The sequence below is a fragment of the Pleurodeles waltl genome, chromosome 1_2, assembly GCF_031143425.1.
Source record: "Pleurodeles waltl isolate 20211129_DDA chromosome 1_2, aPleWal1.hap1.20221129, whole genome shotgun sequence".
NCBI lineage: Eukaryota > Metazoa > Chordata > Amphibia > Caudata > Salamandridae > Pleurodeles > Pleurodeles waltl.
The window spans coordinates 361,124,542-361,149,782 of NC_090437.1; the positions used below are offsets into that span (position 1 = coordinate 361,124,542).

Genomic DNA, 25,241 nt, shown 5'->3' on the forward strand with positions numbered 1-25,241 from the left:
ACAGTTTAGAACAATCTGAACTCCTCTGAAATGGAGAGCAACCACAGAGAGATTCTCAATCCACTTTGCGTTCTAATTGATTACTTTTCAATATTCACTGGCTATTGTGGGTAGTGTACCCTATGTCACCAACCCCATCCTTTTCACATGATCAAATTCTCCCAATAAGGAGATGGTATATGTCTCTGCGCCACAGAGTCCTAAATATACTTATAAATTCACATTTGTAAGCTTTTCCATCTATTCCTTCAATGTAGTTCTACATCATTCCTTCTCATCCAAAATCAAAATAACAGAATCACAACTCACTACATGGCCTATACAAGCTACCTCTTATCTCAAAACCCATTTCCAAACATAATTATGTTCCCCATTTTTAACATCTCTATTCAGTCTAGTTGACATGGTAACATCAATTTCTCAGGTATAGTATGTTTTGTTGAATCAAGAGTCACCCTAAATTTCACATACATCCAGTGTTTATAAGTGGCTGCCAAATTCTTGTTCATTTAAAATCTCCTTTCCAAGGAACTCAGATAAAATTACCTCCACACATTTGATGCCTATAATGTTCATAACATACAAATACAGACCAATCAGAGCAAAGTTTTTACATCCAAATCTATCTACATAAAAAAAAAAGGTGTTGCCTGTTAACAACTCTCCAGATAAAATACCTTGTCACAATTTAGTCAATGGTTCACTCCTTTCAAGAAAGAACCCCTCGTAGACACTGGAGGTGTAGTTCCACACTTGTCATGGTATCTACAAATTTATTCACAGATCACTACAATCAGAAACAAACTACAGCAGCAATAGTGAGTAATGGCAAAAAGACCCATATCTCAAGGCTTACAGAGACAAACATATTTCCCAAGCATAAGGCAAAGAGAATGCAAACTGGAAAAAGAATCCGCTGCCATTGGCGAACTCTTATATATACTCTTTGTTTTTTTTTTTCTTTCTTCAAAAGAACCACCAAAATCCCCCACATGGTCTGACCTGGTAACTGTTACCTACACAGAACTCTTACCGCTACCAGTTGTTAGAAGGAAACCCAGCAGTAATTTTACATGTGTCCCAATGCAGCCATCCCGAACCTCCTGTGAGCCTGGCTTTCGACAATTGTTGATTGGACAGCTCCACACATCATCAGAAGAGCTTACAACTTTATTTGGACTCCATACAAACAATTGAAAACATCCTGAAAAAGACTTAAATCTTTCAGATGGTTATACTGCCCACATTCAATACTCGACACCTACTAGTATCCCATCATACAGAAGGCTCAACTACGTTGTGCTAATTACAAATACAGTAATCTGCGTCCTTTCTTATGTACTTCAACAGTGTCAAAAAGAGGAGCTGACTCATGACTTTCAATAGTCCACCTAAAAAGAAACAATATCCAGTGACTGGGAGAGGGAATATCTCTCACACTTTCCCGCAGATTCATTAAAAGAAACCGAATTTCCACTGTTATCATTCCCAAAAGGTAATGTTTCCTTCAGTCCATATCTAGGAGTGTTGCTTACCAAAGCATCCAATTAATCCACACCTGAATTCCATGCAGAACTAACAAGAGAGGCAGCGAACAAGGCAATCATCTTGAACCCTAATATATATATATATACACATTAAAGGGAAGAGTTACCTCTGTTATGCCACAGTCAATGTCTTTGCGGGTTATATATCAAAGTAAAGCGATTTATTCACACATCAATTCAATAAAGGGCAAATAAGCAAGGTAGTCAACATGTTAATTCTCTACTAGCACGTGCATTCTTACCAATTCTCACAGTAAAGTATGTAATTCTCTGTAAGCATTTAAACTTTCCTTCACAGTCTGTAATCTCTGTCCAAATTGTTTCCCACATTCTTAAACGTTGATCCAAGTTACCTCGTAGTCTCCCAGTCGTGACCTGTTTAATTCCCAAGAATGTTATCAGTGTAGTTCTGAATGTCTTCTGTTCTTCATATAAACGTGTGACTATAGGATAATTCATGTCACTGTTCCTAATGGCTCTCAAATGTTCCCTTCATTTCTCCTTGAGTTTCCTCATTGTAGATCCCACCTATTGTAAGACACACAAACAGACAATCGCATAGATACAGCATTTTGAATTGCAGTTAATGAATGATCGAATTTAGTAGGTTTGCGTCTTATCCCAATCTGTAAATCATTGGTCTCATTCAAAACAGATTTACAAGAGTTACAACCCCCACAAATATAAAAAAAAACATTTAGTAAAGATGGAAGTCACTGTGTTCCCTGTATCACTGTCTTATTTGTAGTCTATCTTTTGGTGTCACTGGGACTCAAAATAGATTTAAGTAAGGATTTAGTGTATGTTATTCTGGGTTTCTTTGTAAGATATTTGTCAAAGTCTTCATCGATGATCAATACTAACCAGTGTTTTGCTAATAATTTAAAAAAGAGATCATTATCTACATTGTATTAAATCTCACCATTTCATTTTCTTTCCTATTAGATTTAGAAATCATTTTCAGACCGATTGACCCCACTGACCTGTTTCTTAAAAGATAGTTTGGCTCCCTTCCTGTAACCTCATTCCAAAACCACCTTCACCAGGATATCCTCCACCCTATCATAGTCTTACAAGCGGTTCCTTTTGGCTCTAAGGAAGAAACTCTCCAACAGGATGTTTCCCTTTTGTTTCCTTGTATGAGTTGATTGCAAGTGTAATGTAGCGTTAACAGAAACCGGTTTTCTGTAGATTCTTGTTGCTAGACTATTATTCTCCACAGTGTTACGTCTAGAAATGCAATTTAATTTTTATTTAAATTCCATACTCAGTTGTGTTAAACAGATTATTGTTTAGACATTCCTGATAACTTCTAAGCTCCCCCAGTACGCCACTCTGTCAGCATTGTACAATGGACAATGTCATGTGTTGCCCCTGTTATACACCCCCATGAAGAGATTTACATAAGAGGGAGGTAACCTGGAGCCCATTGTGGTTCTGTGCTTCTGCTGGAACAGTCGGTCACTATACATAAAAAAAATCTGGTACAGTGTTAAAACCAATACTATCTTCAAGTGCAAAAAATAACTGGTTGATTTCATAAAACGAACAAATCTCATTGCTTCCAACCCTTTGCTATTGACAATACACTAATATGGACTGGAGACATCCATAGTGACAAGATAATAACTTTCTTCCCACTAGTATCTCAGAAACTTGGTTCAAAAGATCTTTATTGTTCCATATATAGGATGTAAGTGTTACAATTGGAGATGTCTCTGTTTTGGCATTTTGTTAAAATTGATTTTCAGTTTAAACATTCTTGTAAATCTAAGTAAATCGGCCCTTACTTCTAAAACATCTGCATGTCTAGAAGGTACAAAGTTCAAACCCTGTTAAGAACGCTCAACTCAATCTCACTCAGGGGCCTATGTGATAGATTTGCTGCTATATGGTTCACTTGCTCTCCTACTTCCTGGTTTAGGCGCTTTATACTCTGGTCTTTACCCCATCCTTTTATACATTTCTTTCTGGTGTTGCGGTTCTGTCCACCGCTTTTACCTCGCCTGGTCTGCTTCTCAGATCTTGACTCTCCCTTTTCTTTACAGTGGGGTCTGAGAGTCCCTATATTTCCTGCAAAGAAGGACCTAGATGAGGAGAGTGCAGATAAATTGCAAAAGAAGCTAAATGAAATGCGGCGAGTCAGAAAACATTCCGGTGTAATACTTTTGGGGCAACCACTGTGCCTAGCTTCTCCTTCCACACTCCATTCAAGTCCATTTGAGCGCCCTGCTTTAATAAAGTACTCTTCAACAGTGGGTACAAATTCTTGCAATTCATCAAGATCCATACAATGCTGAGCAAGAAAGGTACTCAGCAACCTGGGCTACGTGCAAAGTGACTTCAGAGGTGGGAGACTAGGCCATCTTTTTGGTACTCTTTTCACCAAAGGAATTACCCTTAGACACTTCATCTTGTGTTAACTGGTGTGTAGCACATTTCACTTTAGCAACTTTGAGACAATCGAAGAACATGAAGTAAACCTTTGAAAAGTACCTTTGAACCCTTTCTTAATTGGTGCTCCAGCTGAGGAACCCATGTTGCATCCAGAGGAGTCCAAAGTTGTGAGCTTCACTAAATCTGTGCTTTGAACCTATGAATATAGTGGCAGTTTTCTTAGAGGATTTAATATGAGTGCGAGTAAGAGCAATTGGTTAAATTAGTTGAGAATACTGAATTTAGGAAATCGACTCTCATTGACTTCATGTATTGTACAGACAGCAACTAGGATACCTGTATAATTTCTGAGATATGAACTGAACATGATCAACTCAATATATAGGGTCACAATTTGGTAAAGGTAGATCAGTGACATCAGTACTGGGTTTAGTTAGGTAGGTATTAACAGCAAGACCATTGTGTGGCTCGCCTTGGAGGGTGGTAGATTGTAAGGTATAAGACAGATAACTATAATTGTTGATACTATGTCAGTCTGCACATGGTGTTGTAGTTAAGTAGCCAATAACAGAACTGCTACAGCATGTGGTACAGCAACGATAAGAGTGATCCTTAAGACAGTATTTCTAGACGGTATTTTCAGAAGCTTCCACAAGGCAGACCGCAGCAGCCAACATGCACAGGCTTGAGGGAAGCCCTGCAGTGACAGCATCGTGTTCAAAAGAATAGTAAGCAATTGGTATTAGATAAAGGGGACAAAAGGAAATCAACACTCCCAACGAAAAGCCCTCCTTCTCGTGGCAGGGAAACATGAAAGGCTTATGATATGTTCTCCCAAAGCAAGTGTGGCGTGCACTGCTTGTTTCGTGGTTGCAAAGGCGTGTTCTGCCACTTTGGATCAGGGAAACATTTTTGTTTTTATTGACACAATCTTGCAACGCCATACCCCAGAATCCACAGATAATACCTGGCCATCTCCAAAAGATGAAGCTCCTAAGAGACGGTAATTGGTCTGGATAGCTTTCGGAATGCTTCCTTCCGTGAATTCTACAAGCAAGTGTCACACTCCCGCTGAAATGTGAACTAAATATCGCACTCTGAATAGACAAAATAGTGATTTTTTTTTTCCCTTAGACGCTTTGTACCCCTTTTTAGCCAGTGACATAAGCAGCTGACAGAGGGGTTCTGCCATGAATTGGTCCAATGTGTCAGAAGCTACCAACAAATCAATAAATTGGATTAACGTAGATTTTCCCAAGAAAGTGGGGGCCTCCAGATCTTTGTGTGCCTTTGACAATATGTATTGTGCCTTGAGGGAGGAAAGTACGTGTTAATTGGCCCTTAGGGGAGGCAAGAACGTTTTAATTGTCCGTCCAAATATGAGAATGCAAAGAGATACTAGCTATCAGAATGTATAGGTATAGCGAAGAAAACAGAACATAACTGTAAACCATGTGGCAGTTGTCTGCATGCATACCAAAAATGTCTGGGTTTGATACAATAGTAAAACAGCATTAATACAACATCGGTCTTGCAAAAAAGGTAGTTGTGTTTACTAAGCTTTTTAATCTGCAGAATTGGGAGCATTGCACACATGGTAGCAACCAGAACCTCTTATTTAATTTAAGAGCCCGGTCCTAATTTTGCCTCCACCTTAGGGGATAGCTGCTACTGGGGTATATGCAGACACTCTTTCATAGGATTTGCCTCCATTCATAGAGGTGTAGAAGTCAAAACACACAATACATCATTAGCATGTTTAAACCACAAGGCAGAAAGGGCTTAGTCCAATATACCAGACATCGTTGTAAAGATGTAGTGCAGTGATCAGGTTCTCAAATATAATTATTTTCATACAAAACAATTTGATCAGCTTTCTCGTTTTCACATGGAACATGTGGATATATAAAGCATTACTTGTAAAAAAATAGTGCAATTAATTAGTTTGCATAATAGATCCACCCCATGTTTGCAAGAGAGTTAGGGCTGAGAATAAAATCATGTTGATCAGTGATAGGGCTCAAGAGAACAGACAGGTTCTGTAACATAAGTAGTAAAACATGTTAAAAATGCCAAGTGCATACATTTTTTTTCCTGAGAGAGGTGGATAAGGACATTCAGAAGTCATCAGAGCAGATAGTCACACAACTATTGCTAAGATGTTAGGCAAACTTAATTTAACTTATTGCACGTACAAATCGTTTTGACCTGCAGGAACCAAAGCATTTCCAGAGCAGTCCGCTCCCCTCAGGGTGCCCCAAAGGGTAGAATACTGAATTTTTTAATTTGAAATTTGGGCAATAGCATTTCTAGTGCCCCAACGGTTCACAGTTGAAACATGAGAAAAAGCCATGTGGAGCAGCAGCTTCCCGTCTCTGCCCATGGCTCCGTCCAGACCGCCCATCTCTCTCTGGGACCTGCCTTCCTGAACCATCCTTCATACATCCTTCCAGTTATTCCACAGCCCCTCCCTCTGACTTTATTTTTGGAAAGACTTCATTTGCAAAGACATTAGTTGAGATTCATTAGAATATTTCTATATTGACACAATTATTAGGAACAGAAACCAATTCAGAAGTACTGTTTGCCACATATAGTTCAGTTAGTGCATGTTTGTTCTATTAACTTGGGCAGCAGCCTGTACACGAATGCTGCTCTTACAGCTTCTTATAAATGAAAACTGTTCTGCACGAATTTAATGATACAATTTAAAAGGTTATGTGTCAAACGTAACATAAAAAAGAAGCAATAAGTCAATCTCGGCAAAGAAAGTAAACAAAGAGAAAGCCACAAAAGTCAGAATGTTGAGTTTTGTCTTTAAAATAACGAATCAAAAAGACTGATCTTCACAAATCAGCACTAGATGCTCCAAGTGACAGCGCAGTGTAAATGAGATCTCTTTGTTGCCTTCCTTTGTTGAGATTAGCGTGTGGCTTCTTTTATGTTAAGTTTGACCTATTACTTGTTAAATTCCCAGCAGAGCATTTTTTCATTCGTCTTTTAGTACTTTTGTTCCTGATAATACGAGGTACCCCAGTTGTTGGTACAGCTTACAGCTTTTTAGGCATTTTCAGTAGCATTAGCAATTGTAGAGTAACGGGAAAAAAACAACTTTCAGACAAGCAAGGTAATTACCAGGGCTTCCCTTTTGTTTTGTTTGCAATTATTCGTTTTAGTGAATTCATTTTTAACAGGGTACACTTCAGCAACAACATTTTCATAATAAAGCATCTGCCTAATCAATATTAAGAGCAAGGTCATCTGTGGGGGCATGTTGCAGCCAATTGGCGTTTTATAACAACCTGTCGTTTACCTTCCGTGGTATGATGATGCACAATAATTACTTCTCATGGGTGTCTGTCACTTCTGTTATCGGAGATTCTTACATACATTTGTTAACTTCCTCATAACAATTAAATAATGCTTCCCATTGATCAGCGACAGCTTTGCTTTTAGGCTCCATTAATCTTTTCCGTGGTTAATTTATTTGCTCAATGTCATGGTACTTTCTCCAGAAAACACGTTTTCCCCCGTCTTCACTAGTGAACTTTACCCAGATCTCTATATGCTTACAAGTGCTTTTTCCATACTACTGGTACATCACATGTATGGGAGTCTGTTTTGCCAGGGCTTTCTCTAATTACAGGTTTTTTTCTGCCCCTATTTCCTTACTGCTCCAAAATTCATTTTTTAACGCAAACTTTATTGCATTTTTCAGTAGCCACAGCTGACAAGATGATAATCCACCAGAGCTAAAGCAGTGTACCATGTTACAATAGAAGTGATCTAATTTAGTAGCACATATTACATTAGTACATTTATGAACTAGTAGGTAATAAACTATTTCGTTGATCTTTCAAAATAATTTTTAAAAAATAGTTAATTTCACATAAAACCCCATACGCCCCAACCCTGAACTATGCATTGTCATTATGAGCAGTAACCATGTCAATGTCAACAGTTTTAGCTGGGTTCTGCTTTGAAATATAGCCCAGCGTCTATAAGAAATAATCTGGTTTGATGTCTATTGGTATATATGAAGCAACTTGCCAATATGTCCTAAATTGGGCAATACTTGTGTATACTCTCTAAAGGAGCATTGATGATGTTATATCTCAAATGTAGATGTTGTGCAATGTCGTATATGTTGGTCAATTTAATTGTCTGTGGGTTCCATAGCTTTAAAGGATTCCAACAGCGCACACCATTCTAGTGGTATGTGTTTTTTTCCTTAATCCCCCGTATTCCTCCCTGTGAAGCGCTCTGCTCTCTGCCAGTCCCCATTTCTCCACTTCCACCCACCTTTGGGAGACCAAAAGTGACGTTGAGGATTTCCAGTGCCTCATGAGGCGCTTCGCAAGCAATAGCACCAAATCCAAGAATCATGTCATCACCTTCTGGCTTTTGGGTCTAGGAAACAGGCACAGAATACAGTGTTCTAGTGACTGGCAGTGGTGCTACTCAGTAAGTTCTACCAGGGTTGATGCAGAAAGAGCCCAGTAAGAGGATAGTAGTGGGCAGTCTTATAATGTATAGCGCCTTGGCGTCTGAGGTGTGACATCATGGACACGTAAACGGAACCGTGGGGAACATGGTGTGGAGCTTATGTGGTGTGAGATAAGCTCAATGCAGGATGGAAGCCCATTACTTGTCTCTAAGGTCGGGGTCCAAATCCTCTTCCCATCTATTTCGCAATGGAGCCAGGGAGACCAGTAGGTGTTTGTGAGGACCGTAATAAATCAAGCAAACTTAGATGTCTCCTGTTTCCCATTGTATGTAGTGCCTAAACTAGTTCATGTATGGGGGGTTCGGTGCCATCCGGAGCCCAGTGAAGGTACACATAACTGGTGACACTACCATGGGTTAGGATAAGTGTCTCTGGAAGGCCATGAGTATGTGTGAAATCTGTGTGGGTCAAGAGTAACCTATCAGCAAAAAGATCACCTATAGTGTTGACCCCACCTTGCGTCCAGGGTTGTAGTCTGTTGGCTGTCAGGTTACTGGAATCCGTGGGAAGGCTTAGCAGTGGTCTGTTTGGGGGGTAGGGTTTCTGAGGGATGGTATAGTGCAATGCCATTTTCCAGTAGGAAAATGCGATCTATAATAGCATTGGACTGTTTACTGTCAAGGCGGAGCCCGGGCAGAAGATATTATGGATTTCCCCCCGATTTAACATAGCAGTAGTATAGGCAATTGCTGTCAAATTGCAACAGGCTAGCCAATAGGCGAGCCATTGCAAATGTCTGGCCAAACAATATGATTTGAAATTAGGGGCGCCCATCCCTTCTTCATTGGGTGGTAATTGGAGCTTGGACAGACCAGCCCTGCGACGACCAGAACCCCATATCAGAACAACAAAAAGGGTATTAAGCAGTTTGAATATCGGAGCAGGGACTACACCAAGAGCAGGGACTACACCGATATGTTAACAAAATGGTAGAGCAGGCGTGGCAGTACCACCATCTTGGTGATGGCCAAACGGCCCGCCACCGAGATTGGTAGAGTACTCAAAAAAACTTTTCTGTGAGTTGAGGGTCATTATAGTTTTCTTGAGATTGCCTTGCAGGTATTCAGCTAAGTTTCGATACACCTTGATTTCCAGATAGCGAAAGAAGTGAGTGCCATTTGAATATTCATATCTCCGAATGGGAGAGATGGTCAGTTCTAGACATCGCTAAATGAGAAAGCTTAGGATTTGTTGATGTTGATATGTAGTCCAGAGAGTGCCACGAAAGTATTAAGTAGGCTGGCCATATCAGACATATCTATACGGAGATCCTTTATGTAAATTACCATATCATCTGCATACAATGATATTGCATGAGTGGTAGGTCCAGTTGGGATTCCCCAGTTGTGGACTTCCTACCTCAGGTGTTGGGCTAATGTTTACAAGGCCAGCACAAAAAGAAGTGGTGATAGTGGACACCATTGCCTGGTGCTGTGGTGAACTCAATAAGCGTCAGAAATATGTTGGCCCATTCGCACCCTTGCTTATCAGCTTCAGTGTGGATTTTTTACATGTAGGCTCTAAGGTCAATTATGCGTAGGCATTCCAGCAGTTCAGTGTATTTGATTCTTGCCTCTTTTAATTTAGGGGGTGTATCTCATTATCTACTGCTGCTCCTGTTTCCAGGGGTCCTGGGCTATGATCTACTCTGAGAAGCTCTTGGAGGACTGTTCTACGGCCCCCCACCACAGTGTTGATTGACCTCCCCCTTATTATTACTAATGTGTTTCTGAATACCCAATCATCCAGTAATTGCGGTTGTAATCGCCATGTGTGGCTGGGAAATGGGATCCTAGCCCAGGTGAATGTAATTTCTAAGGGATTATGATCTCATCAGGTTTTCCCCGGGTATATTGCTTGAGTGATGGTGGTTAAGAGTGAAGTTGAGCACAGAATTCTATCTAGGCATGTATGCAGCATGTGAGGTGGCGAATAGAATGAGTACTCATGCGTTCCTACATTATGTTTGTGCCAAACATCTGAGATGAACCATCTGGTCGCCTGCTGTTGTATGGCTTTAGCCTGTCATATCGAGCCGGTATTTGGCAAAGGTGGGGTGTGATCTGTTCAGCTCGATATCCAGGACTATGTTAAATTCCCCCCCATGAGCCAGGTGTCTTGTTCCGAATTGGCAGAGTATTTGCTTTCCAGTACTATAGGTGCGCCAGCCAGCGTACCCCACACCACAACATACCATCTGTGCACATCCACCCTTGTGTCTAAAGCCACAAATGGGATCCCGGCACAGACCCATATTGCTGCACCACGGCATAGACCGAGTAGGAGGTATGGAATAACTGGCCCCTCCATTTTTGCTTAACTTAAGGGCCTCGTTGGTAGTCAGATGGGTCTCTTGTAAGCACACTAAATGTGCCTGGTGCCAATGTAGTTGGGCCAGTATCCTAAAGTGTTTTTCAATCAACCCCATACCGCTGACATTCCAGGTAATCACATATTTGTGTGGAACAGCCATTCAACAACAAGTAAAGACTATTAGGAACTATCCATTCATTGACACTCAGGTGTGTATGCGTGACAATGCCATAAAGTTGTAAAGAGGAACATAAACAACAATAAACCCCAATACAAGGTCCAGCGAAGGAAACTATTAAGGAACACAATAAACAACAAAACATCTCCTTCAATTGCCCTTGGGGTACATGAATTGTGGCCTATGGAGGACTCTTGGATGAAAAATTCAATTTGGGATTGCTAGCATTCTGGGCCCAGCCCCTCCCCTTATCCCCCCCCCCAGTAATATATAAAATCATGTGGCACCATGGTGGAGAAGGACGTCATGGAATCAAGGAGCCCCGTGGAGCGTGCCCCATAGTGGTAGATAAAATAATAGAGTACAAAGGAAAGAAACGAGTTGGGATCACAACCTAATGTGTAGTGATAACTAACTGGCTAAATGAGGGGAGAGAACGATGCAAGCATAAATGAGGGAAACTGTAGCTAACCTGAAACCAATAAGGCAGTGTAAGTAGGTTATATATAGGTAAAATAACTTGCATTAAGAAGAATGGAGAAGCGTCTTTCCCAAGCGAAAAGGGGAACGATGAGGTCCATTAGGGGGTTTGAGGCCCTAGGTCCCCCGCACATTAGACAGGGTAGTTCCCAGTGAAAAGCCTACTTACGAAACTCCAAGCCAAACAGGTCATTAGCCAACTCCGGTGTAAATGAAGAGAGCAGCGCAGAGCTGCCCCTGTATTCAGAGTCTGATAGACTGTCTGATGACTGACTGAGACTGGCCCGAGATCGGCCCAAACCAATAAAGGAGGCAGATAGGAAGAGCAGCCTTTTGACTTTCCTGAGCTTGTTGTGGAGACAGAACCGCACTTCTCTTCTACCATAGATTGCCGGTGGCCGCTGTGGTTTAGGGGTCCTGGATTTTGTAGCGACAGGACTCCGGGCATCCGGAAATTGATGCTCCACACAGTACCATGCCAGTTCAGGGTTATCGAAGAAGTGAGTCTTTTGCCCAATGACTCACTCTGAACCTGGCTGGGAATAGTAATGCAGATTTAAGGCCCACTGTGTAAGTTGTTGCTTGATGGCTTGGAAGGAGGATCTTTTGTGTTGGGCAGCCAGCGTTGTAATCCGGAAAGATGGAAATCCGAGTATTATCCATGAATGGGTGCAGGGGTGCCCCGGATGTTGGTCTCTTAACAGGTACACAGTGAGCTCTTTTCACTGTGAATAGTTTGGACAGGCCTGTCTGAGCCACCTGGGTACGAAGCCAATTCTCAATGTACTGCATGGCATTCAGGCCCTTAACTCCTTCTGGCATGCCGATAGTCCTAACATTGTTATGGCACACTCATCTCTCCGCATCCTCTGCATGTTCTTGTTGAGTTGTAACTTGACATTGAAGGAGCACCATGGCCACTGATTGTTCCTTTTGCCATGGGGTGTGCGAGGTAAGGGCCATTTCGTTTGATTTGACTGTCACTTAACATTTTTTTTTTTTTTTAATAAAGAATTTTATTGATTTTACATAAAAGGAGAAAAATAAAAGGGTGATAAAATGAAACAAACATAAAAGGGTTACTATATGGCACCAAGCGGTGCTTAGAGACGGTTACTACCCCAACCCTAAGACAAATCTCCATAGACAAATTTAACAGGCAGTCTACATTACGGGAAAGAAATGACCAGACCAGTCAAGGGGGGGCTGGAGGAACGAACCCCTCCCCCGGACTTGGTATTGGTGGGAGGATCCCAAAGTAGAACTTGGAATTCGTAGTCAATTCAGGCGCACCACACAGCCTCCCATTTCCCCCACACTTTATAGTACTTGTTTTGGCAGCCCCTGGCTTCATACACCAGTTTTTCACGCCGGGCACACCAGTCCATACCTCATCTCCACATGGTTAAAACCGGCGCTGCTCTAGCCTTCCAGTTCGCCCTTGTCTCTCTTAGCCACCAGGCACGCCATTCCCAGGAAGATTAGCTCTGATCTTCTTAGACCCGTTTCCCCCATAACTCCCAACAAAAACGACATCGGTGCCACCTCCACCTCGCACCCCAGGACTCCGGATATCTCCCTCAGAACCGCCCTCCAGTAAGTCGCTATGGATGGACAAGACCACACCATATGATAAAAGTCGGCGTCCGGACCCGAACATCGAGGAAAATCAGCCCGGGACTGGAGGCCAGCTCTATGTAATCTAACGGGCGTGAGGTATACTGTGAGAGATATAGGGACTGCATTAGTCAAACTCGGGTGGCCATAGTCAGGGTACGAGGGGCCATTAATGCTTCTCTCCAGTCTTCCTCCTCCATGGGGCCCAACCAATCTTCCCACCTCTGGCGAGGCCCATCAAGTGGACGGGTCGTGTTAGCAGTCAAAGAGCGGTAGATCTGTGAAATTCCACCCCTACCCAGGCTCCCCATCAGCACCTTCGCCTCCATGGGGCTGTATTCAGGTATGGACTCTCCTGCTTGGACAGTGTCAGTAATGCATGACGGAGTTGTAGATATCTGTGGAATTGGGTTTTGTTCAGAGAGAAGAGTCGCTGGAGCTCTTCAAAGGATCGTAGATGTGACCCTCCCCAGACATCTCCCAGTGTGGAAATTCCCATGTTGTCCCAACTCTGGAATCCCTCCAACGCCGAGGACTCCGCCAACCATCTCCCCTTCCACAATGAGGTATGCTGAGTGAGGCGGCCCGACCAACCAGACACCTTCTGGGCCTCGTGCCAGCACAACAAGACCACTCTGGTCACCTCGGGTATTGATCAGGGGATTGGGCGGCCATATAAAGCATTGAGGATCTCAGGGTAGCCCAATGTTTGGAGCTCCAGTCAATACGCTGGGTCTGACCAACCACCCCCCAACCAGTCGTTTATCACTAGCAGGTGCATTGCCAGGTGGTAATAGTAAATGTTGGACATTCCCAGACCTCCATCAAAGATATCTCTTTGACAGGTAGCTAGGGCCAGCTTGGGACGGGCATCGCCCCACAGGAAGTGACGTGCCATTGTGTCTATTTCTTTGAACCATCTCCGAGGAATTGGTTCTGGGAAGGATCATCATTTTATAGAGTGCTATTCTACCAAGCAGGTTGAGGGGCAGGGTCCGCCAACGGTGGAGATCATCTTTAATACGTCGGGTGAGCGGAGTGACATTTAGCGCCCATGCCAGTTCCGGAAGTAAGGACACCTGTACTCCTAGGTACTTAAAACAATTGCGCCTGATCGGGATGTTTTGCTGCCATTCAATACAGTCTCTAGAGGGATGCAGGGGGACCAACAGGGATTTGCTGGGGTTCAGCGTCAAGCCTGAGGCCTTGGAGAAGAGACCCAAGAGCTGCAGAATACGGGGATCACTCTTGACGGGGTTGGAAAGATATATGAGCACGTCATCTGCATAGAGTGCTACGTGGTCCTCAGGTCCAGCAGGCCAGGACCAGCCCTCAACCAACGGGTCCTCTCTCAGTAGTTTCGCTAGGGGCTCTATCGCAAGCGCAAAAAGCAATGGGGACAGCGGGCACCCCTGGTGGGTACCCCAACATACAGGAAACTGGTCTGAGATCACCTCATTCACCAGGACACGGGCAGTCGGGTTAGTTTAAAGGAGCCTCACCAGGCCGCGGAACATTGGCCCAAATCCGTTACTTAGCAGGACGTGTTCCAGGTAGGACCAGTCCACGGTATCAAAGGCCTTCTCGAAGTCCAGCAAGAGGAGAGCTAGGGAGGACTGGGTTAGGGTTTCCGGTGGGTCAGGGCCACATGCAGGCACCTAATGCAATGTCTTGTACTACGCGTGGGCATAAACCCGCACTGGTCACGGTGTACCAGCAAGGGAAGCACTTCCTTCAGTCTGGCGGCAAGGATTGTGGACAACACCTTAATCTCGGTGTTTAAAAGAGAAATGGGACGGTACGACGAGCAATGCTGTGACAGTGGTTGGGTCTTTGGGATCACCACGATTGTTGCCTGATCAATTCCCGGCGGGAAGCAGCCATTTTTTTCTGCTTCTTCATACATGCTTAGCAAGTGAGGACCTAGGATATCTCCACATCTACCATACAGCTCCACCGGGAACCCATTAGGGCCGGGCGTTTTACTCAGCTTATTAATCTCTTTGAGGCTTAAGGCCTCATTGAGGATTTCCCTGGTCATTTGCAAAATCTTTGGGAGGGTGATTTCGTTCAGGAGGGGGGGATTCTCTCTCGGCCGTTGGCCGGGGGCGCTCTGGATAGAGTCGAGCATAGTAAGAGGCAAAACATTGTGCAATGTCACTCGGTGTCTAGGACAAAGTTCCTGACTCGTCGGTTACTTCAGGGATAATTCTGTTTGCTAGTGGTCGAGTGGCCAGCCAATGTAGGAGCTTCCCTAACCGTACACTCGGGCCGCTGATGCCTGCCAGAGATGTTTCGCAGTTTCTAGCAGTAAGTGCCTAATCTCATCTTTGACCATAGTGAGCTGCCTCAGAGTAGAGGTTGAGCGGAGATCGCATGTTGACGCTCGAGTCGCAACGCCTTGGCCTCGAGTTCCGACACCTGCATGTTGCGTGCGCGTTCTCGCACACGGAGGAGATGCTTGGCGTATCCCCGTAGGGTAGCCTTGCACGCAGCCCAGACCGTGCCCGGCGATCGTACTGACCCTAAGTTTTGCTCGAAATATTGGTTAAGATGGTCCCGGACCGCCAGGGTGTATTCACCATCCTGTAAGTGCCATGCGTTCAAACGCCAGGTCGGGCGCTGTGCGGGGTCTGTACCTCCCAGTCGAATTTGTAATGGAGCGTGGTTGGAGACCCCTTGTGGAAGTATTTCAGCCACAGTGACCCCGGCTATGTCTAATGCCGGCATGAACACCAGGTAAATTCTAGCGTGTGTTTGGTACGCTGCTGAGGTGTGCGTGTATTGTCACGTCCTGGGGTGCCAGACCTCACACAGGCCAAGACTTTCAGCCCAGTTATTCAGGCTCGCTGCCCGACATGAGTGGTTGGTAGATAGGGTGCCCAATACGTCTAGTCTGGGGTCTAGGACGGAGTTGAAGTCCCCACCGATTAGGGTTGTCCCCTGGGGGAGTCCCGACAGTATCCCACGAGTGAAAGTAAGAAGTTGTCAAAGGCTGCTGGGTGGGAAGGGGGGGGGTGTACGCGCTCACTATGTTAATCTACCTCCCGTGGAGCGAACAGGTCACGACAACAAATCGTCCTTGAGGATCAGTCTGGGTGGCAGTGACCACCATTGGTAGCATATGATGGAGTAAGATGGCCGTTCCCCTAGAGCCCCTAGAGAACCCGGAGTGGTAGACCCTGTCGTACCCCCCACGTGCCAACATGGGGCATTTGTTGCCAAGCAAATGGGTCTCTTGTAATAGTGCTACTGAGGGGGCATATCTGCGGAGTGTGTTAAAAACCGCGGACCTCTTGATCATGTCAAGAAGTCCGTTCACGTTCCATGAAAGGACTTGTCAGTGAGGCGCACGTGTGGAGCACCAAGGTGTAGTAGAGTGTTGAAAGCCCGTCTGTGGGTGTAGGGGCAACCGTGTCAAACAAGAGAAGGAATTGAAGAAACCGTGAACAAACCCTACAGAAACATTATAACGTAACCCCTTGATAAACTTCTCACGCCCCAACAGCCCCTGCCCCATACTTCTACCCCAGAAGCATCTGTCGCCCAATAACCTAAACTAAACAACACAGCCAGGTAGACTGCTATTGGTGTGGAGTGGTGGACCCCTCCATTCAGGCGGATCGTCTGCAATCAGTAGATAAGTGTCAGCCCGGATCCGTAGGTGGCGAACGCTAGGCCGAGAGCCCTGTGCGATGGGGGAGGCCCCGTCCAGGGCCGTGTGCATCTGCGCCTTACTGTATCGGTTGTCTCTGAGATGCCCCAGAGGGAGCCGTGACCCCACCGTCAGCCAAGTGTGGGGGTTTGGCTCAAGTGCTCTCCTTCCATCACGCCGTCCGGGTCTTCAAGATGTCTGCAAGGACCTCATCAGCCCGAGGGCCGGGATCCATTGTATTGTCTTTGCCTTGATGGCTTTCTGGACCCCCCTGTCCCCCACGGCGAGACCTGGTGCGTCTTCGTCCTCTTCTTGTGTCCACCTGAAGTGCAAGGCTGCGACCCGGGGAGCCCCACTGGTCCGGGAGGGCCTCTCTGAGCCCCGACGCCCTCCTCTGTCAACCAGTCCCATGCCTCCTCTGGGGATTCAAAAAAGTAGGTCTTCCCACTCATAAAGACCTTCAGGCGCGCTGGGAAGAGGAGCATGTATGAGAGTTTTGCATAGCTCTAAGTTTTTGTTTGACATGCTCATACGACCGGCGTCGTGTTTGGACCTCTCACTGGGCCTTGATCCTCCGATGACTCTTTAGTGCTCACTACTTCTCAGCAGCTGAATCTTCCGGGGGGAGCCTCTTGTTCAGTTGGACGGACTCTGTCCAGGACCCCCGGGTCATAGGAACCCGCAGTAGGGCTCCGCACACAAGGGTGCTCCAGGGCAGTACCCCCAAGTGAAAAGGTGAAAAGGCGGGCCCCTTCGCAGGCCCCCACGCGGCCAGAGGGGTCGCCGGACCAGCTCAATTCCGCACGGTCTCACCAGGGGCCTCCTGTCCAGGGGATCGTTGTGGCTGTTTTGTTTAATGACCCAAGGAGAGGCTGCTCTGGGGGAGAGGGGGGCAGGGGTCCACCAGGGCTGTCGTCCGCCGGGCCCGTCCAGCAGCCCTCTCCGGATCGCTCACCTTCCACTCCGGCCGATGCAATCCGTTCGGGCGGCAGCGCCGTGCTGGTCACTGGCGCCGCGGCCGGCCACATCTCCCGGCCGCCATGTTGTTGCCACTACTCCGGTCCTAGTCTCCTGCGAGTACGTGGGCCCCCCTGCTGCCCGTTCAGCAAAGCCACCGGGTTCCCAGGTGGTCGGGGATCCCATAAAGACAGCCGGGGTGGATAATAGGGCAGGATGGCGAAGGATTCGATGGGCGGATGACGGAGGGGCCTGGAGCACTCTTAGAGTGCGACCGCCATCTTGACGCCCGAAGCCAGGCCCGTCACTTAACTTTTAATGATCATCTTTGAGCAGGCTGAGGTCCCAGGTAAGAGCTCATAGGCATTGTTTGATGGTCTGTCGATCGTCTCTAATTTCTTGTAGTTTGATATCTAGTTTATCCAACGATGTGACCTGTATTGTTGGAGATATACACTCCTCCATTGTCGTCAGAGTAAAACAATCAGATGTTGCAGTTTGCACACGGGAGTACGTTGGCAGGCCCGACCCTTTTTGTCTCTGTACGGCCCTTTGCATGTTATGTAAAGAGTAAGTGTGGTAGTGCCAGGGATGTATTGCCTACTGCTGGGGCGCAAGTCTCGCCCCTGTTGTGGTATGCCAACTAAGTGCGAGCTATCTTTATTCAGTGAAGTGCTGCCATCTTTTGGAGGACTGTGCCTTGTTTTATCCGCTGCGCGGGTCTGAGGAGTGCTGTGTCGCAAGCAGGAAGTGTGCCCACTTTGACAATAGTAAGTGGAACAGACCCTGCTTCTTGATGGGGTGAATAGCATGAAAGGTCAGCTCAAACTCAGTGTGCAGGGAATCAAATAACTCCTTTGTACTGAATCTGCTTCAGTGCATGCATAGGAGAAGGTCACCGGCAGTGTAATTAACTGTTCTAATACTCTCCATGTGTAATATTTTGAGCTTTAGTTGGTGTGAGTCTTATGACAGCAAAGGGAATGCAGCTGGCCACGTCGCACGCAGGGCGACAATAAAGGGGACAGCTCCTTAGCGTCGCTCCCCTGCTAGGTATGCAGATGGACAAAAGGGGCCACCATACTTAGAGAGGTTGGTCCACCCCCTTGCTTTATGGGCCCTAGGTGTCAGGAGAGAGGAGTGAGGCCAGGAGGTCTCCTAAGGGGTGACCTCTCAGGGCTGGGGCCTCTTTGGACCTAAAAGCAATTCCTCAGGCCACTGGGAGTCTTTACGGCGGGGCCTGGGATGACGCGACAGTGCTCCTTAATCCCGCAAGGGACAGTTGGAATCCTGAGCAACTGTGGAGACTGGCCTGGGTCATAAAGGAGGAGAGTGGTAAAACCACGGTAAAGGAACGAGCTGTAAGAATCTAAGTACGTTGGCGCAGAGAACACCAGACGGAACAGCTCTATCTTTCTCAGGATGGATGTCGGCCAATGTTAACGAACTAATCTCAGACACCGGGATCGCCCGTAAGCTAACCCAGCCTGTGTAATCAATAAACTTGCGACATATTATACCCACAAATGGTTTCCCGGGCATTTTATTATGTTGCATGCATTTTATTGTTGTAAACTCCAGTTGCACAAACCCTAGGGGGCTAGGGGTAGCAGCGCTATACCCCACGACGTCCAGCCAGGTCCAAGCGTGAGTCAGACTCCAGGCACTCCAGAGTTATACCCAACAGGGCCCACACCAGCCGAGAGGCTCAGGAATGAGGCATCTCCCCCTCACAGCATCGTCGTCTTTCACCAGCCCTCACCAAAGGTGCAGAGGAGAAATAAATTATAAGTATGGTGTGGCATTTGGGCCACCAGTCTCCATAAGTAATTGGGTGGTGCTGAAAGTTCTTGCCCAGAGCAGCATGTTGTCGGATCCTTTCGGCCTCCGCTCATTATAGCCCGATTATCTTTGTTTTGGTCGTGGCGACTGTTGTACAGTCTGCAGCTGTCTCCTTGATGGTGTCCAGGCCGCCTTCAGCACCCTGGGCTACAACCTCATCGCTCTCCACAAATCGCTGGGCCCTCGATCAAGGAGGGATCGTCCTGTGTAGGCTCCGCTCAGCACCACAGAGCCACGCCTCCAGTCCCGGGTCACTGCTCCAATGTCCAGGATGGGTATCAATCAGGAGCGCAGTAGGCACAGCAGGCACTTGCTCCCAATGCTCCTGCATCAGCGACTGCGTGTTAGGCTGCGAAGTTAGGCCTAACGTCGTGTAGGGCCGCAACGGGTGTAGTGGAGTTGGCTGGGTAAAGGGTCCGGTTTCCTCATCGTCTGGGGGCCACTCGGGGCTCATTAGGGTAACAGGATGCCTCGGAGGTGCGTAGGGTAGTGTAGATAATCGGCTGGGTCTGGGAGCTCAACAACTATGCGGCCGCCATCTACAGCAGGTAACCCGCCCCCTGCTCCAACACTTATAGCTAGGTATTTAGTTGTCTGCCAGCCTAGTCATGTAGCTAATCCATTGAAGGGGGTGTGGGTAGATTGGTAAGAAAGGCAGGGGTGGGTCTGCTCATCTGTTCTCATGGCAGGAAGTCAGAATTCTGTTAAACATGTCAGACCCTCTTTTGTTTGGAGACTCCCAGTCATGGACCATTGAAGCTTGCAGAGGTTCTCGTGTTCTGGCCAGATCAGCACCTTTCTTTCATTCACACATTCATCCTCTAGGAACTGTTTTAAGGATTATTGAATCGCCATTTCCTTCCCTTCTCTGCGCTCTTATTAAGCCTGCTGTTGTATTCATGGCCTCTGATCAAGCAAAGGCACTTCCTTCCATCAGTGCGCCAAGACGGTTAAAGAAAAATTGTGCACATGCTAGACGAAATCTGAAAGGGTTTATTAACAAAAGGAAAATCAACATCTGTGAGTAACAGTTATGTCAAGCCGGGGCTCCTCAGTAAACTGTAGGTAATCCAGCTCCCCAGGCAAATATAAACTACAAGTGTATAGAGTTTTACAAACAGAGTTCAGAATGAGAAACACATGACTGCTCTAAACAACGGGGAGTAATCCGGAGTCTTAGTCTGAGATCGTGAGAATTGACAAAAACACCTTTCAGATTATAGCAAACGTGTTAGCTTTTCCAGCAGAGCAAGCTAATCTTTACTTTCTGATCTCGAGAGGTATTTAGATACAGCATGATGTAATCGGCCTAGAGATGATACAGTATGTCAGAGTTATTGAATCGTCCAAGAACCTTTAACATGCCGGTTGAATAAAGATGCAAGTATTGTGCACTTTTACCTCCAGATGAAAGGGGTCGAGATTTTACTGATAAATGAATCACAACACAAGTTTTATTTTTAATGTTATCTATTTTAGCTTTGAATTTCACCTTTGATGGTACGTCATCACATCTAAACTTGAAAGTAGAAGATTCCATTGTTGAGTGGGATTCGCTGGCAGGAAAAAGTCAAGAGAACAAAGTAAAGGGGAAGGAAAACAGGGGCAGGTAAGGATGCTTGTCTCTTGTTATATTCATTTTCTAACAGTTGTCTGATTATTTTGATCAACTAGAGAAATCTATATGTATTTGCTGGGTACAGTTTGGTAAGTGTAGATAAATAAACTGCCCTATATAGACTTTGGCCCCTGAAACGTCACACCATTGCTTTTTTTGGTGTTGAATTGGGTGCCCGACTAAAAAAGTAAAGAAAGCGTTAGTGTCATGGCTCTGAGGAGTCTACTTGATACTCTATAAACCTTAAGCTTTATTTCGTATTCCCTTGGGGACAGCGGGCATTTGCACCCACATTTAGCATGTTGGGGCAGATGCACATGTGTCCCTTTCTGTAATACGGCCTGCGTGGGTGCATATTTTGTGATCATGCCATTCCAGCTGGGAGTAGGGGACATGCTCTCTATTGCATGGAAGTGAGATCTCATACAATCTAGGGAATACCTTTGCCCCTGTGTATAGTCACTTTACAGATTCAGATGGAGATGCAGACAGGTTTTCAGACTGTGCACTTATTTTGCACCAAACATGAGCTGACCTACAGTCCGTGCACTCCTGAAGATGCTCCTTAGTGAGGGAGCACAGGAACTTCTAAAGCATCTCCCCACCAGTAGGTGAAGTGACACATCACACCAGCCTGCGGGAGGATGCCTCCCATCTTGAAAATGAGGCCAGTTCCTCAGACAGTGAAAGATGGAGACGTGACTTCAAACCACGGCTCTGATTTTAACTAATGTTGTCTCCCCATCGAAGGCACAAACTGTCACAGTGAGTTTGTGACTGTGCTTGGGAGACAATATGTTTTTTCCGAACTTGTCCCTCTCTCCTAGTCCGCTCTGGAAACACCCAGAAAAAGATGTGCTTCAGTACAGGCAGACACAGCATGCCCAATTGCTAGACTGACCCTTTTGTGCATTATTCAGGGCAGTGTCAACCCCAATTAAAAATGCTGCTAGCTTGAAATCATTAACAATCTTTATTTAATTGTAAATTATTGCACCGGTAAATTAATTGATTGTGTAGCACCCCTGATCATCTGCTGGAAGGAAAAGTTGCTGCTGTTGCGACATGCTCTATTGCTAACCTCAAGAATTAGTTTCAAGGTATTGTGATACCTTGGTTGAAAGGGATAGACATTGGCATCACCCCATAGCAGCTACCCCTTTCACCTTATGCTGATTCATTTGCTTTTATTTGCTTTATTTACGCTTATGTTTGGGACATTTTATTATGATGGAAAAAGATGTACCAGTTTAAGCTAAGGGATGATCGTTTTTGAAGATAGCAGTACCCCTAAAATGGGTGTAACGGTCCTACTGGGTTGTGATTTACAGTCTGTTAACATGTTACCTGTTTCTGTTGTCCGACAGTGGCCAGTTCCATTCCATGAGGAACAATTCAAGGTGAAGAAAATGTGTCTATATCTAGCTCTAGGACCTAGCATCTGTTGTAGCTTCACTGAACAATTTCTTCTTTCTAACAATAGACCTTTCTCTAGATTATTAATGCCTGTTAATCGATCTAACAGCCTTTATTATGGTGTGAGAAAATACCTTTGTTGCCTCAGGTAAAGTTCACATGGCTCAGGTATTGCACAATTTCAAATTTTTAAATTAGTTCTAAGGAACAGATTTCCGTTTTTTTGTCACATTTCACCAATGTTTTCCCTAGGTCTGGTTGACTATCCCTTATTTAAACCCAGTTTCATGCTGCTATTCCAATGAATGTTTAGGGTGCTTCAGGTTGATACTTTCTACCAGTCTTGTGAGATGTCATAACCGCTTTTAAACCTGCTCTGCTACATGCATACTAATATGGCATTGGTGTTTACATGGCACTGTATATAGCACATACTTGGCCCAGGTTGCCTAGGAGAAGCAGAACTTTGAAAAAGGGCGGAATTCTAACAATAATGCCCAAGATAATTTAAAGTGAGATGGGTATCATATAGATTTCTGTTATGTACGAATGTATCGCTCCTTGAAGAGATGTCTTTAATTATTTTCTGAATTACAAGTAGTAGGAGCCGTTAAGAGGTTTATGGTGAGGATGTTTAAAATGTCGTATGCATGTCTACTGGTCTTTTCTTTCTTGCATTTCTTCCTATTTAGTCTGGTGATTTTCTTGCTTAAGGCAAGGCACTGTCCACATGAGGTTGATAGTTGTTTGACCAGCTATATAGAGGTTTCATTCCTGATGACCTTATATGAGGAAGTAACTGGTCATAAAGATGATGTTGGTATGGAAGAGGGGCCAGTTTTGTTAGTGTTCAGTTAGTGGTCAAACTTCTTCAAGCCCCTGATGAAATATAATGTAGCAGTTAGGGTGACTTTCAGGCATGCCAGTGTGGTGTCTGAGAAGTCATTGATAAAAGCATTAGCTCCTTCCAGATGGGAGAGGACTCCGGGATCCACAGTTCTTCCGAAGTTGAGTTCTGGAAGGAAAGGTTTCACTTTAAAGAGGAAGACGTAGTACCATGCTGTCTAGCTTGTCTTGTTGATATAGTCTTTTATAGAGATTGGTGAGTACCGGTGATTTTGACTTTGCTATTAGCCGGGATGTGAAGCCCTCCTGGCTCTTGGTGGATAGCCAGGTTTGCAGCGAAGATTGTTTTGTTATGTTGGTGTATAGGAGGAATTCAGTATTTGTTTTGATGAATTTTAGGTAGGTTTCCTACATGACACCCTTTTACTGACTAGCTCCAGCTTTTGATCTGTGTTTTCAAAGTAGTCCCAATATGGGTGCATCAGACTTTTGTCCCCCAATGTATATCACTAGGGGGCCCAAAGACAGCTTGTGACGATGCACCAGCACCCTGGATGTAATTTTATGAGGTAACCTCTCTCTGGTACTGCCTGCATGTAAATATAACTGAATGCGATGTAGGCTTTGTACACAATTTTACAGGCATATTGAATGCCTGGAATGTTTTGCACAGGATTTTCTTTTCTTCACACATGTTGTAAATGTTTTACAGAGGTCTCAGCCAAAGACTGAATGTGCTGATGAATCATTGGGGAGGGTCTAGGTATTTTAAAGGCATCAGAAAAAGTGGTGGACGTTTATTGTGGCCCCTGCGTGTGAGAAGGCGAGCCACTTTCAAATGGAGTAGCAGTGTTGCAGTCTATGGTACTTTAAGTGATTCTGTGCATCTAAGTTTCCCCTTCGGGTATCTGACTGGTTCAATTGGCGAGGTGGGAAGATAAAGTCAACATTCAAGCACATTTGCAAAACAAAATAGACCCATACTGAACAAAAGATACTTTTTAAAACAAGTAACTGCAAATCTGTTAAAGTGGTGGCAGAGAAAGTACTTTTTCATTACCTGACGAAGGCTGTTAGATTTACAATTCTGGTACAGTCCTTTGAGATGGCCATTGCCAGAGTGATTAACTGCACGGTTTGTTTGGAAATGCTGTTCTTTTTGATAATTCCGGAATACAGTTTTAGACCCGTTTCTTGGACTGAAGTTGGCAATGCCATTTCTAGTTTATTAAATTCTGCTTACATTTTTGCTTCTCCAACTTAACAGTCTTCGCTTAAAGGATGGTTGAGTTCCTGGCTGAGCCATAACACTGCTCCAACTTTGTGTCTGGGAAGTAGAAATTTAGCAGCCCAGCAAAGACAAAGTGGCTAGGAGCCCTCGCCATCTTTCTGGTTCTATGCTTGAGCTTAAAGTCTTAGTTTGCTTTTATCTGTTTCCTTTCCATGCTTTCGCTCCCTCTTTGCTTTTCTTTTGGTAAGTAAATACTTTCTTCTTTAACGTTTTCCTTTCTCATGTGCTGCTTTGTGAAACACCTGCTTTTCCAGTTTGATAACCACTGATTTTGGGCAATTACCAAAATCGGAGGTTCTCAGATATTAAGTATGTGTGTTCATGAATGTATTTGTTAGGAAGGTTGGGTGTGAGTAAATTGTTTACCTTTTAAATCTCCCTCCTCCTTATACCAAACACCTTGGTCTTTGCCAGCAAGACATTCTAGGATTTTTATCAACCCTTATGCACAATGGCTGTGATTTCCTGCATGTCCACTTGCTCCTTTTGCCTGAATTTTGAAAGAATAACTATTTCATAATATATGATATGGTAGTTGTCCAAATGCGGGTCTTGTTATGGGAAAATGTTATAGATT

At 45.0% G+C, this 25,241-nt stretch overlaps 1 protein-coding gene across 7 annotated transcripts in view; it reads left to right on the forward strand.

Annotated features, from left to right (window-relative positions):
• The window catches only part of FSD1L (fibronectin type III and SPRY domain containing 1 like), a 254,699-nt gene that overhangs the window by 175,224 nt on the left and 54,234 nt on the right, over positions 1 to 25,241 (forward strand). For 4 of the 7 annotated variants that reach the window (XM_069239791.1, XM_069239799.1, XM_069239818.1 and 1 more), the window contains exon 9: positions 20,973 to 21,102. In XM_069239791.1, coding sequence (XP_069095892.1) covers positions 20,973 to 21,102 — 130 coding nt within the window. Of the gene's footprint in view, positions 1 to 20,972; positions 21,103 to 22,478; positions 22,512 to 25,241 lie in introns of all 7 variants that reach the window. The other 3 variants (XM_069239766.1, XM_069239774.1, XM_069239780.1) reach the window with 1 other exon arrangement.